Source organism: Pantherophis guttatus, chromosome 7 (genome assembly GCF_059756535.1).
Source record: "Pantherophis guttatus breed Tessera chromosome 7, ASM5975653v1, whole genome shotgun sequence".
Lineage (NCBI taxonomy): Eukaryota > Metazoa > Chordata > Lepidosauria > Squamata > Colubridae > Pantherophis > Pantherophis guttatus.
The window spans coordinates 86,282,920-86,298,161 of NC_142069.1; the positions used below are offsets into that span (position 1 = coordinate 86,282,920).

General features: G+C 38.4%; 1 protein-coding gene across 11 annotated transcripts in view; it reads left to right on the top strand.

Moving 5' to 3' along the window:
* Positions 1-687: 687 nt before the first annotated feature.
* The window catches only part of KMT2E (lysine methyltransferase 2E (inactive)), a 62,266-nt gene continuing 47,711 nt past the window's right edge, over positions 688-15,242 (top strand). For 4 of the 11 annotated variants that reach the window (XM_034433640.3, XM_034433644.3, XM_034433643.3 and 1 more), the window contains exons 1-5: positions 733-1,144; positions 10,180-10,263; positions 11,236-11,276; positions 12,840-13,024; positions 13,949-14,063. In XM_034433640.3, coding sequence (XP_034289531.2) covers positions 12,954-13,024; positions 13,949-14,063 — 186 coding nt within the window. In that variant the 5' untranslated portion in view covers positions 733-1,144; positions 10,180-10,263; positions 11,236-11,276; positions 12,840-12,953. Of the gene's footprint in view, positions 1,145-10,179; positions 10,264-11,235; positions 11,277-12,839; positions 13,025-13,948; positions 14,064-15,242 lie in introns of all 11 variants that reach the window. The other 7 variants (XM_034433641.3, XM_087873348.1, XM_087873346.1 and 4 more) reach the window with 2 other exon arrangements.

Here is a 15,242-nt window from a genome sequence, read left to right on the forward strand (position 1 = left end):
CCCCCCCCCCTTAAATAACCCCTTGAAGAGAAGCTCGGTGCGTCTTCCTCAGTCCCGACGGAGGGAGCGGGATGGGAAGCCCCTGCGCCTTGCGAGAGCGGAGCGGTCCCTGGTTTTAGGAAGAAGAAAGGCGCTAAGCAGGGTCGGGGATAGGCGCGTCCTCGGCTCCTCCGCGGACACTTTTTGTCAGCCAATCAGGCCTCCTTCCTTCTATCCCTCACCCGGGGATCCGCCGGGCCCCGTGCCTCCCACGCCGGCTGAGGGAAGCTAAAGATAGCGCCGTCGTCCCGTTTCTCTCACCCACCCACCCCGCACCAACCACCAACGCAACCCAAACAAAGCGGCTCTTTTTCAAACCCTCCGGCCCGGCCTCTTCGCACAATAGCCCCCCCCTCACTCACTCCCTCCCCTTCCTTCACCCCCCCTCCTCCATTTTCTCTCCCCTCAGGCGGCACCCTGAGAGGGGGGGCCCGCGTTCCTCTCTCACCATCACCCCTCTTCCCCAGGAGAGGCTTTCGTCGCCCCCCCCCAACCCATCCATCCCCTTTCCATCTCCACACGGACCCATCCGCCACGGCTCGCTTTCAAGGGGCATCCCCTTGCCAGCTTGCAAGCCCACAAGGAAAATGGCGGCTGTTTGGCTTCGCCCTGGTAACCCTGCCCCTGCCAGGCGGGGTGGACGAACCCGTACGGCAGCTGGAAACGGGGGAAGGGGGGGGGAGAGGCGACGCCATTTTCCCAGAGAGAGAGAGAGTGAGCGAGCGAGCAAGAGAGAGAGAGAGAGAGAGAGGGAGGTAGTGACATCGGAAGGAGCGTAGGCGGCTGCGAGGAGGGAGACACGGGAGCCAGAGGAGCAGCAGCAGCGGCGGCGGCAAAGGGGGGCAACCAAAGGGTGGTCCAGAGGTCCGAAGCGGTTCGCAGCGGGGCCCTGTTGCAGCCAAAGCCAAGCCAAGCCAGCCAGCTCGGGGGGGGTAGCTGCCTTCGACCCTCCTCCTCCTTCTCCTCCTCTCCCCGCAGCCTCTCGCTCGCTCGCTCGCTCGCTCTTACCCGCGGGACCTCCGCAGCGGGACGGTTGCATTGTGGTGGCGGGGCCAAGCCAGGGGCTCGGGTCGGGGTGCCGCTGCCTGGCCGGTGATCATTCCAGGTGAGTTTGGGGCCGCCGCCGCCGCCACTATTTGTTATGGTGCGGTTGTCATGCCCGGGGAGGGGGGGGAGAGAGAGGCAGAGGGAGCGTCTCTTCTTTCCCCGAAGAAGGGCAGCAGCAGCGGCAGCAGAGCATCGCCGCCCTCCGGGGATGGCGGGTGGGGGTGGCGCGTCCGTCTGGGGAGAGACCCTTTCTTAACAAGGGCCTTTTATTATATTATTATTATTATTATTTATTATTATTATTAAACTCCTGGCTTTTGCGTCGTCCTCGTAATGTGTGTGTGTGAAGGGGGAGGGTGTCACCTTTTAAAACAGCCTCCCGTCTTGCGAATATGGCGCGTTTTATTGTAAAGCGGCGGAGATTTGTCCTTCATGGCAGTTTTTTCGCGACGGGCTTCATCATCATATTATTATTATTATTTGGGGGAATGGGGGGGGTGACGGGGCCGCAGGGGGAGAAACCCCCCCCTCACTTGACCCTGAGGGATTAATAAAAACGGGCTTTTCTGACAGGCTCGTAAGGAAGCCCCTCAACGCCGACTTTTGTGAGGGGAAAGAAGGGCGGCTGTTCTTCTTCATCGCCGTCGTCGTCGTTCCCTTCAAACCTGCCTCCTTTTTCTCCCGGTCCGCTTGAGAGAGGGGCCTAACTTAATCCTCCTCCGCTCCGGGCCAAACAGTTCTCGGGACTTGGCTTGGGAAAGCGAGCCCGTCCCCGCTTCGTTGTGAGGCGATGGGAAGCGGACGAGGAGGCTTTTTTTTTTTTTTAATTATTATAATTTATTTATAGCCGCCTCCGGGCGCGGGCGAAGGAGGACCGCTCTTCCCTTTCAGGAGGGAAGGGCGCGGAGGAGAAGGCGAAGCAAGAGGACGAACGAGAAAAGCCTCTTGCCCCGGGGAAGAGTTGAAGGGAGAGAGGGGGTCGCTCCTGCTGCAGAACCGGAGGGAGGCGGGAGAGAAGAAACAAACGGTCGGCGGAGCGAGGCGCCCGAAGTCCCGGTCTCCTCAAGAGTCCTTCTCCCGGGAGGGGGGGGGGAAACGGCTGGAAGGTGTCTCTCCAAAGCGGTTGCTGCAAACGCCTCTGGCTGCCTCTTTCGCCTCAGTTTTGTTTCGGTTGCCCGTCAAAAGAGCGGAGCGCGCGCCCCCTTCCCCCTCCTTTGGCCCCCTCCCCTTAACGGGTGGGGGGGTGGAGACAAACAAACCCTCCCCCCCCTCCCACAACCGAGATCCGAGCGGATAAAGCGGGGCCCGCCAAAGAACGGGTGGGGGTGTGTTTGTTGGGGGGGGGGAAAGCAGGGTCGGGAGGGCGCGCTTCTCCTCAAGAGACTCGGGGTTAAAACAAAAATACGAATAACCATCACCGCCATCATCATCATCACCACGACGGATAATAATAAATAAATAAATAAATAAAAAGTGTCAATACAAGTGTACGGTTTTTTTTTTTGTAAAACACCCCCCCTCCCCTCTTTTGTCCTTTTAAGAGATTCTAAAAATGGCGGCCCCAAGGCTGATGTTGTGGTAATCTAATCAGCTCGGGTCCTCCACACCCCATGCAGTGCGCTTCTTTCTTTTTTTTTTTTGTCTGCAGCAACATTTTATATAGATATAGATATATAAGGGCTGCTTCGTGTCCCTGGATTAATTAAATAAAAACAAATTTTGTAAAAAAAAAAAGGGTTTCTTTTTTCTTTAAAAAAAGGGGAGGGGCTCTCGTCAGATCGTGGACAAGAAAAATAATAATAATAACCCCTCACTGGGTCGCTTTTTATTATTAATATTTATTTATTTACTACGGTGGGAAAAGATGCTGCTGTTTGTTCCGCTTGATTAATTTTATTGGCTATTTTGTGGGAAAGGCGAATGAGCCCCAGAGCAATCTTCCTCAGGGAGGGGAAAGACGGGTCCCTTGAAGCTGCTTGCGGTTTTCTCTCTCTCTCTCTCTCTCTCGTGTGTGTGTGTGAAGTGAGTTCAGATGCATTGCCATATTAATCTTTCCACTTTATTTTTAAAATGGTGGACAAGTTTCCTTTGCTAGATTCGTGTGGGACCCGTCTTCTCCACACGCCGAAAAAATGAGGCTGAGGGGAGAGCCAATTATTTTAAAACGGTATTCCTATTGAAATGAGGATGGGACGGTCAAAAAAAATGTTTTTTTTTTTAAAAAAATCTATTAATAGTATCTTGCTACAGGACAAAATATTCCAGTGTTCCCTGTTTCCCTGCCTCCCTCCAGGAAATTACATAGATTTTAAACTTGTGCTTTGCTTCTCTCCTTTTTGGATTTAAGTATCTATATTGAATGTTTCTACAGTTTTTCCTCCTCTGTATCTGAAATTCACTTTTTGTGTGACAATTATACTTAAGCTAGTAATTAACATTGACCAATGAATAGTGATTAATTCAAAAGACAAACAATTAGCAAGCTGCTTAGCTTCTCTCCTCCATAGTCCCCATCAAAAAGGTATTTCCCTAATCTTTTGAAGGACCTTTGAAGAAAAGTGTAGGGAACTTTGAGTTCCTTTTATTTATTTATTTTACTGTGCTATTTGTAGCGAAATACAAATATTACCATTTTCTCCAGTGGTTATGGTGCTAATATTTACTAATATAAGACTACTTTACATTAGTGCTTTCTTTCTTTTAGGCAAATGACAGAGAAAATGGTATTTAGAAGGCTGATCATGTATGGCTTCAGTATATTGTGAGGCCTATAGCATGCAATGTATTGTCCATAAATACTAATTTTGTCAGAAGGAAAATTCATATTTTACGAATATAAAATCTGGAACATATATAATTTCAGAACATGGTTCCCAAGAGTAGTGTAAAGATTATCACAGTTTCTTGATAAAAGTGGTACCCATATCTTCATTTTGGTCATAATTTGTAATTAGTGAATTTTATTCATGCCTAAAAATTGATTGGCTTAATTTTATTGCTAATATTTGATCTAAATGTGACTGCAAAACAAAATTTATAGTGACTTTCTGGTTTGCTCTCATTGGTTTCTGACAGCAACTCTATGATTTCTGTTTAATTTGCTTAAGGAAGCTATGAGTAGAATTCTAGATTATACAAAAACCCATCTGTCAGTTCAGTCTTTTATATAGAAATGAAACCATCTTAAACCCTTTGTTCTACATTGCTCTCTTCTGACAATATTGCATTCCCTAGTAATAGACTTTAAACTGCTCAAAAAAATTTCTGAAAAATTATTAATCCAGCATCCCAAACCTATGCATCCTTAGTTTGAAATAAAACACTTTCTTCTACAGGATATTCTCTGTTCATAGAATTGTAAACAAGTATGACCCTGTGTATGTCTATTAAGGAATAAGCATCTTGAATTTCCTGGAACTTGCTTTAAAATAAATAGAATTGCAATGTAAATGACAATTTTGCTATAGATTTAGTTGGCTTCAACAAATTCAAAATACTGTCTTTTAAAAATACTGTTCTTGCCCTTCTATTTCACTGATTGCATGGCAATCCTCTCTGTTCTTAGTGAAGAAGCTCTGTAGGCAGATCTTGACTATTATGATGGTGAGTAATACATCATAGTAACATTATTTTTCAAGAAGAAAACAAAATAAATGATAATGCAGTGCTTTTCCTAATGTATGAAGATAAACAATGAGGCCTAACTTAAGAATGTTTATTAAATAATTTCAAAAAATATTTGGCTATTTATGTATAGAGCAGAAATTAAGAAAATAAAAATCTTGAATAATAGTCATCCTGAAATATGATTGATCCCTTGGATCTTGTTGCATTTTTAACACAACACATTATGTAGGACATAATGGGTTTTAATAAATTATTACATGGTGCACATTATTTCCATATATGGATATTCAGGAATAGTTCTAATTTCCAGAGTCTATTCAAAACCAAGTCCTGTAATGTTCAGTGAACCTTATTCCCAGGTATAGGACTGTGAAATTGTAATAATAGTCCATCACAAAATATTTAATTTTTTTTCAAACTGGAAATGAAAACATAAAAATACGACCCAGATCTCACTAAAAACTTGCATTTTGGTATGAAGTAAAGTAAACTTTATTCCTTTATTCCTGCTAGACTAAAAACTGCATATATTGTTTGATTTGCAACACATTTTAGTACCCCAAATTACATTATAGTATGTGGTAAGCCCCAAAATATTCGAGTGGTTGAGCCTAGTTTAAATTCTAGAACTTGAGTATTGAGTCAAAGAATTACGAAATACAAGAATAAATAAGTTTAAATCAGTAATATGCTTTCTAATACACTAATTGGAAGGTAATAGATTATATTAGAAGGTTTTCTGATACTAATTATAGGATACAGAATACCTTGGGATGTATTGGTAGATCTCTAGGTAATTTAGAGTGGATTGGCAAGGGTTTCCAATTCCCCATTGTTTGACAATAATAACAACATCAAGTCTCACCCCTTCCCCAAATAGGTTACTGAAACTATTTTGTAGGAAAATAAAGTGGATTTATAATGTGTAACTATTACTCTGACCTTAATTCTGGTAGTGAAAATACCCAGAGGTTTCCTGTTTTGGATTAATGCCAATTGTTTTTGAACCCTGTAGAGTTCAGATTTTTTTTAAAAAGTTGATCTCCAAGACTGAAATTCGTCTACTCTTACACCAGAATAAATCGAAGCTATACCAAATGAATTTTTGTAGTTCATCCTAAGAAAAAAGTACAGAATAGTTATGTTTCAGATGTTATAGTCCATTCTGTTCTATGACTGTCATTAAGTGTTGTACCTTATGATTCTTGATAAATGTATCTTTTCTTTTATGTACACTGAGTGTATATGCACCAAGACAAATTCCTTGTGTGTCCAATCATACTTGGCCAATAAAAAATTCTATTCTATTCTATTCTATTCTATTCTATTCTATTCTATTCTATTCTATTCTATTCTATTCTATTCTATTCTATTCTATTCTAATGAAAGGAGCCTCTGGCCATAGAATGGAACATGACAGAACTTTTGGCTTTTGCCTGTGTAGAGAAAACATCTCCATGCTGGAGTTCTCCTCAAAATATTGACCAAGCAAACATCACAATAGAATTTCTGTATAATTTCTAGTATAGTTAATGCACAATACATTTTTGCTCTGGCTATCAAATATGTAATAGAAAACATAGTTTATTGTGCTATGTAATACTGGCAGTTTTCACTAGCTACCTTCTCAGTAGCTATCTTTTCACTGGGCTATCAACTTCAGTTAGTTGTGAATCCCAATATCTTTGAAATCAATCACTATTATGCTTTCTGATTTAATTGATTTCTAAAATTAATCTCATTTGCAGATTTTCTGTCGGGATAATTTTTATATGTTCAAAGCATCTACTTTGAAGCAGTTACTGTTTTGAAATATTACATTAAAGAGATTTTGCATGTAGAATTGGAGATAGGTAATTCCTATTCTCATTAATTGAAATGAAATGAAATGATTTTTTTCATGTGAATTGAAATAATTGACAACTCTAACAGGAGTGATCTGTCAATTAATCAAAGCTTAATCTCAAAAACATAATTGGGACTAGTTTCCTTTTTCCTTGATACTGTGATATAAACCATTTTGATTCCTAGGCTTCCATTCTAAGAGTAAACTTTGGGATCTGCACTAATGATAGCATGTGTTATATAGCCACTGTTATGAAACCAAATAATTGTAGCGCTAAAAAATATGCTTATTTCACTCTGGAAGACAACTGTCCTGTCATTTATTATATTTAAGAGAGCCAGTTTGGTCTAGTGGTTAAGGTATTGTTTAGTAGCAGGGAAACTTGAATTCTAATCCTGCTTTAGGCATGGGAACCAACTGCATAACTTTGGGGCAGTTGCTCTCTCAACCTTAAGCAAAAGACAGTACCAAACCTTTTTTCAAAAATGTTGCCTAGAAAACTGCATTTTGTTCATGCAGTCTCTTGGAATCAAGACTCTCAAGAGGGGGAGGGGGAAACTTTGGCAAACATTGATCTGTATGTCTTCTATTTAAAAAAAAAAATCCTGCAGTGTTTTTATTCTGTGTCAAACAATAAAACTCCAATAATACAATGTTTTTCAAAAATGATGAAACTTTTCCTCATAACATTTGTAATGTTGAAAACCCGACAACATTTTTCTGTTTTCCTCTCGCAGTTTCTTTAATAGAGATGGAAAAGATTCTCAGTATTTGATTTCTATACATAGCATCTTGAATTGCCATATTACAATACTGTGTGCGTTCCTTTCAAAATGGCATTCTATCCTTTAAAAAAAGCATTCTTCTAGCTGATCATTCCAAAATTGTTTTGCCATTTTTACATATTTTGGGTGACTGCTATGTCAGGAATATTAATCTGTTCAGATCAGTTTCTCTGAAAAATGAGGAAAGATATTATAAATACTACTTTATTTTGGAAACTAGGGTTTTTCCTATAATTACTCTGTAATGGTATGGGTTATTATGGCTGTAGAAAAAAAAATTCTGTGCTGAATTTTGAAATACATCTGTGAAAATAAACATTTAAATGCTGAAGATTGTCTGATTCAATTTAAGGACTAGGAGACAAATTCTTTGGATAACTGTTTCTGGCATTTTGTCTCTTATCTATAGGATATACAATTCAGAAAGCCTTGGTTCCTTCATCCTGGACTGAAAGGCTGTAAACAGTGTGAGAGTCAACACACTACAGATAGGATTGCCAAGAGAACAAGGTTATAGATGTGAACCAAGATACCCATAAATATAGGTTGGAAAAAGTTGATTGAAGAGAGCTACCGTGTTTCCCCGAAAATAAGACCCTGCCTTATATTTTTTTGAACCCTGAAATAAGCGCTTGGCCTTATTGCCATGCGCTCAAAAGCCCGATTGGGCTTATTATCAGGGGATGTCTTATTTTGGGGGGAACAGGGTAGCTATCTTATATCCCAGTCAGTCTACTGATATTTACCATAGCAGCTTACAAGCTTAGTAAATTGCTGACCTGTTCTATTTGTTACAGTGCTGCCTCTGCTGCACACTGCTAAACTGTTCTTCTGCAGCTTTCAGTCTAGTAAGAATGAGATGACATGAGCAGTTGAGTCCTTTCTGACCTTTGAAAGCTGCTGATTCTGGCCTAGATCTTCAATCAAAACAGCTCTTTGTTCATAGACTACTACTCTGCTAAGCCACCTGTCTGCTTCCGGATGCCCAGGTTTAGCATATATGAAGTGGGAGGGGAGTGGGGGGGGAGGATGATATTAGAAAGTGAAAAGAGAAGCAAACATCGTAAATAAGAAAAAGCTGAAATTAAAAGTGCCATGGTTGGTTTTTATTTTCTAATAACATTTTCTATTCTTAGTGGCATGTCGAATACAAAATTCCCAGCTGGAAATATTTAGAATTCTTTGTACATAAAATTATAAGTTACCTGGTACTGCAGAGAGAGAGGGAGAGACTGAAAGGCAGAGGGGGAAGGAGGGAGGGAGAGAGAAATACGTAGCATGAGTTAGCATTCATATATACTTCTAAAAAAGCTGATCAGTAAATCAGATTGTGATTTTAGTCATAATTAGTTGTGTTTATTTTGCTTTCAAGATGTTAGGATCAGAATGTCTTCTCAAGCAGTCTTACAATTTAATATCAGGAATAGTAATTTAGTATGTAACTTAGAATTCATTTAAGCTGTCATTGGTTTATCTTTCTACTTTTATTATATTTATGTTTTTATATTCTGGAGGCTTATGGCAATCCATATGAAAGTGTCCCCTCAGCTTATCCTTTTAGCAGCCCTGTGTGTTATATTAGGTTGAGAGATGGCAACTGGCCTCAAATTATCCAAGTAAGCCTATTATCCTACATCGTCTGACTTTTGGTTGCTGGCTTTTGGGGTTTTATGCTTTGTTTTATTTGGTTCTTATCACAGCAGGTGGCAGTATCTAGGTGATCTTGGCTGATCATTTAAAAAACAAAACAGACCTAGAGTAAATATAGTTGGTACTTGGATGCTATCGACACAAGGGTTATAGGCTAACCTGAAAAATGCAATGGCAAACTTTGATAGCCTTGTCAAGAAAACTTGAATGTTGCAAGAAAACTACTTTGATGTGTCATCACCAGGAATTGAGTCTGACTAAAGAGACTCTTTACCTCCACCTTAATACAGTTCCTAGCTTGATTTTGCATATTATATATAGTAGATTAGTAGCTTTTGAAGTCCTGAGTTTCTTTAATAGTACTACTGAAACTACCAGTTATAAAAAATAATATTGGAATACATTATAAAGGGTACTCCACATTTAGGTGTGGAAATGTACATTTGTAATCAATCTGATTAATTGCTACGTTATTTTTGGCATATTTATTTATATCCTTTATTTATTTTTTTTACAAATAGATCAAAGCAGCGAACATATCCAACGCAGTATTCTCCTCCTATTTTCCCCACAACCCTGTGAGGTGAGTTGGGCTGAGAGCCTGACTGGCCCCAGGTCACCTCGTGTGGCTTTCATGGCTAAGGCACCCAACTCACACAACAGAGACTCCCTTAATCAATTTAACATGTTTTCCTGTCAGTAATTTTCTAACATGCTGTGTTGTAAAGATTTGTGCAGCAGCGTGGAAGATATGCAGGGTATTGTTATTTAATATTCTCCATTTTGTCTCCACAAGTGGAAACATATGAATTGCTCAGAAAGGACTGCATCTCAGTGTTCTAAACTACTACCTATCTTTCCTCATTTGAATGCCTCTTTTTCCTTTGGGAAAATCCTCTTTTGCTTGAAACAAAGAGGGCTGTGTCTGCTACCTTGGCTATCCGTTGGAAACTACTATTGCAGTAGTGATCCATCAGCAAATTTTGTTCCAAAACTATATTTTAGTCACTGCTATGCGATAAATATTTGTATGAATTATTTCCTTGTTTGAAATATTAGAGTTGACTATGAGAGCACAATGCGTTTAAAATAGCTCCTGTTACTAAATGAAGTTATATGGACAAGTTTTAATCTTTTAGAACATTGATATTAACAACATGGTTATAAGATGCCTATTGCTTTCAGGTAATAAAGATGGGTTACAGCAGTTGGTTGAACAACTTCATCCAGACAGTAGTAATGAATGGAACAACATCAAACTGCAAAGAGGTATCTAGTGAGAATTCCATAAAAAACAGTTCTGAATGTAGTGTAGTTATCTTCATTTAACTACTTAACTGAACACCCAGAGTTTATGTCTTAACCAATTGGAAAATTGTTTGAAATTTTTCCAGGTGCAGACAGCGGGCCAGCAATTCTGTTCTGGGCTATATTTAAAAAAGTAAATTATTTAATAAATTTTAAGCAGCAGAACTGACTGTTCTTAATGCCCCTTAAGTTCTCTTGATATGCTTCAAGATTTGGCATTTTTTTAAAAACTCAGGAAGACGAGCACACATATAAAAACCCTTTTGATCTTCTGGCTAACAGGACATTTTTGGCTTTTCAGCTAAGTTCTGAAAGAATATTTTACGCATATTAGTGCTACGGTCTTGGAGTTAGCTGTTTGCCTATTAGATCCTCTTCTCTTAAGTAGTAGTTGGAACCACAGCTAATGCTTTCCCCTTATAAAAATGTTAAAAGGGGGCAAGCATAATTGGGATATGGAAGGCTTTATAACCTATTATGTTTGATACATTAATTAAATTTAACCTTACTGATCCAGAGATAATTTTTTTAACTGAATACGATGCTGTATTTCTTAAGTATTTGCATCATTACAGCCAGATAAGATCTTAGCTAAAATTATGTGGGTATTCTTGCATTTTATGTTCCTAATGAGCAGAGTGGAACATAGAAACCACTATTTATTTTACAATTTGGAGGGCTAACTTTAAAAAATAGCATTATTCAGAATACTGAGTTAGATCTAGGTTTAGTTATAGCGAAGAATGGTAATGGCTAACTTGTCCATTTGATTTCAGTTGGGCCTATTCTGGACATGACTAAGCCCAAATCCAATCCATTAATTTAAAAATTATAATTATTGCAAAATATATATATTTATAAGTAGTATCTCCTATTCAGTGAGACTTTTTCTGCTTAGAAACCAATTTTTTCTATTCTGCATTTTTCTGGCAGATGTGTCAGTTTCATTCCTGCTGAGGCAGTCAGAACAGATGGTAAGCAATGTAGTAGTTCAGACAAATTAGGTGTGCTTGGTATGTCCTGTTCCATACATCTTTTAAGTTAGCAAATGTTTTCTAATAGGGAGAGCAATACAATGAATGTAAACTTTACAGCTCAATTGATTAAATAAGGCTTTTTAAAAAAAAAACTGGATAAAATAACTATATTTGAATGGGCATCTTCATTTAAAAAATAGTTCATTGCAGAGGCAGAAGTTTAAGGAAGATAAAAACTACATTTCCATAAGATCTAAGCATCACACTAAGACCAAAATTTTATCAATATTATGTGTTCAAATACCATGTTTCCCCGAAAATAAGACCCTGTCTTATATTTTTTTGAACCCTGAAATAAGCCTTATTGCCATGCGCTCAAAAGCCCAATTGGGCTTATTATCAGGGGATGTCTTATTTTGGGGGAAACAGGGTGCTAATTATAATTAATAGTGATGAAAGTAACTTTTGGTTTTCTGGAACTATAAATCCATCTTGCTCACAGTATTAGGATTGTCAAAAGATAGCATATAGATTCAAAGGAATGTAAATAAATGAGAACACATAAACAATAAAGGTATATAACATTCTCCAGAAATATCATGCAGGTGAGGTTTCATATTGATTAGAACTTGGGATAGATGGCCATCAGTTGAACCCTTAAGAGCAAAATCCTAATGCATTTTCCCCATTTATAGACATTTCTATAGGTGTTATAACTCTTTGACATCAGAACAGAAAGGTGATTTACTCAGGTGGATATTGTGAGGGGACTGGGGAAGACCTCAGAACTATAGGACTTCAACAAAGTTCGCCAAAAAGGGAAAAAGCAGGGTATCTTTCTATCCCCAGCAGCAGGACTATTCTTGGCTGCAACCCTAAACATACTTATTGGATTTTGAGTTCTGTTGAAGATCACATTTGACTAGAATCCCGACAGCTGCAGTGGAAGCCAGAGTTTGTCAGACTGTCAATCCTGAGACTTGGAGGGCAAAAGGTGCATGAGAATTTGACTTCCTCTGGCTGCTATGTGGTAGACAGAGAAATTAATTGTAGAGGACTAATGAAGGGAGGCCTTCCATGAGCCACTCACGTGATGAATCTTCATAATAAATCAGATTTTCTAATAGGCCACATTGATTTGCTGAGAAATCTCCAGTTCTGTCTGTTGGGATATAAATATTAGAGCAGAATAACGCAAATGAATCTATAGCTGGTAATTTACAAATTTTGATGTCTGAGCATTCTGCAGTTAAAATAGAATTACTAAGCCAAATAAATAAGTTTATTTTAACATAAAGTTAACAAATGTGTATCAGGTTAGAAAAACAGGCCAGAGGCGCTTCAACACTGAGATGCGTGGCACATAATTTAATTAAGAAAAATAAACGTACTCGTATTATATATTAGACTGCAATACTAAACACAGTCAAGAATGTATCATTGAACTCAGTAAGATTTTGTTTGAATATAATTATACCATGAATCAATGTTTTCATTTTTAATGTTAGATTCATTCTGGGAAAAATACGTGACTTTTCAACTTTTGTTGTTGTTGAACAGAGTTTGTGGATGCACTTAGATGTTTGCAATGAGCACTGTGGCTGGCATGCCCCAGTGTTTTGGATACCAATGCATAGAAATCCGTAGTAAACGAATTTATCAGAAACGAACGTCATGAGCATAGTGGTCCCGTTGGGGGTTGACACAGCAGAACCATCTTATTTGGAAATGGCTGCAGGCTCAGAGTAAGTATTGTAGCATTATAGCAACTTTGTTTTCCTGTTGTGTTACATTGTTAGCATGCAGTATTTGTTACTGAATTCAGTAGATTAGTTTTCTGCACAAAGTCAGTGTGCAGAAGGATTAATATTCCTTGATAAAATAGATAAATCAGAGTTTTTTTAAAAAAAATACCTTCTTAAAAGTTTCAGCTTGGTAAACGTGGTAATTTAAATATGCTAAGGTATAATTATGTGATGTTTAAGAATAGATTTTTTAAAATGTTAACACTTCAACTTTTAAAACAAGTTTGTTAATTATATTTTTCATGAAGAAATTTTATATTTTACGTCTGGGTTATTTGGGCTGTGCAGAATTAATATGTTCTAGTAGAAACTGGGAGAAGGTGAATTTCAGGTTGCTGGTACATCCAAAAGGATGACTTATAAGATCTTTTCATTGAGTTTCTGTTACAATAAATATGTAAAAATCAACTTCTGTGGGAACCTGTGGAACTACTCTTATGCTACCACTAGATGTCACTGATGGAAACTACTGGCATTTCAGATACTGTTAGCAACATATGGGATGACTCCTACGTCTCATATGTGATCACAGAAACAATAAGGATTATTGATGCTAATGTACCCTCTGCCTTGCAATCATTTTTTATACAGCTGTGTTGTGTTGTACAACATTGTCTGCGTTATTAAAATTCATACAGTGTTGCTAGTATGTGTGCTTCAGTGGCAGTTTGGTATGAGTGACATAAGCAACATTTTTTTTCCAGTTTCTTCAATCGGTTCCTTCAGAATGTTTCTCTGCATTGTATTGTATACATTTTCACAGTTGTTATATATTAACAGCAGCATTAATAAGCAAGAGAGAAATGCACGCAGGAGCCATTGAATGTGAAATTGTAATGTTTATCCACCTTTCTTGCTTTTCAGACCTGAATCTGTAGAAGCTAGCCCTGTGGTAGTTGAGAAGTCAAACAGTTATCCACACCAACTATATAATAACAGCTCTCATCATTCACACAGTTACATTGGTTTGCCTTATGCGGTATGTTCTTTTTTAAAAGCCTTTATTGTAGGTCCTTGTTAAGTTTCCAGACATTTAATTGTGTTTTGGCTAGTTCGTTTGGCTTGATATGAAAATAGCTCACTGACTTATCCCAATTCTCAACATCAGTATAAAAGAAACTGGTTTCAATGGTTCTTTACAATTTTTATCTCAAATTCTTCTATTACTTCTGTCATTGTTCTTTCTTAAAGCATTGCTTTTATTACTGTTTTTACTAAATTTTTCTTGAATAATAGAATTGGACTTATAAATAAACTTGAAGCTAAAATTACAGTAGTTATGCCCTTGGCTAGCCTGATCTTATAAACCTAGTCCTACAGCAATTAAAGCAGGAGCTCTGGCCAATAGAAAAAAAAGCCAGCTCTGCCTTATTTGACATTACACTTCCTTTGATTGTTATGCCCTTAAACAATCTGCACAAGTTACATTTTCCTTTAAAACGCAGCAAAGCTTTCCTACAGCAAAGTCTCCAGTTGCATGTAAAGGAAACAAGCAAGTTGGAGCACCGAGAGTAATAACATCCATTTAAGTCCATTTTAAACACGCATTACTGCTATGTCTTGTGCTCAAATAGAATTTGGCACAATTTTCTTGGCTGCTTTATCGTTACACAATCATCTGATCCTATCTCTATTTGCTTTAAAGATAGCCTCTTATAAAATTGTTGCTTGCAGTGATGAATTGATAATAGTAGGCCTTTTTTTTCTTCTCTAAGTAAATACTCCCCTAAACCAATTATTATAACTATGTAGAAAAGATGGAAATTTTAATCCTGCATTGAAGGATTTACCTTCTGCTTAAATGAAATTGGTTTTTATACTAAGAAAGAAGATGTGCTTTCTCTGATACTTTAACATTCGGCCTGAATAAGTATTTATGTGGTATAATAATTGAACAACCCTGGTTTGTATTTAGTCTTAACCAGCAGCATGCTTTGTGATACCTAACTATTTCCCTCGATGTAAATATTAATGATAATCAGATTTTGTTTATTCAGGACAGGCAAGAAATCAATATTATAAAACCTCTTATTAGTAATGTCAGAATGGATAAAGTAATATGCATTTACTTTTTAAAGGAAGCTAATTCGCTTCAGAGGTTTTAAACATATATATTTGTTTACATGATCGTGAGTGAGTTGAGTTGGTGGGAGAAATG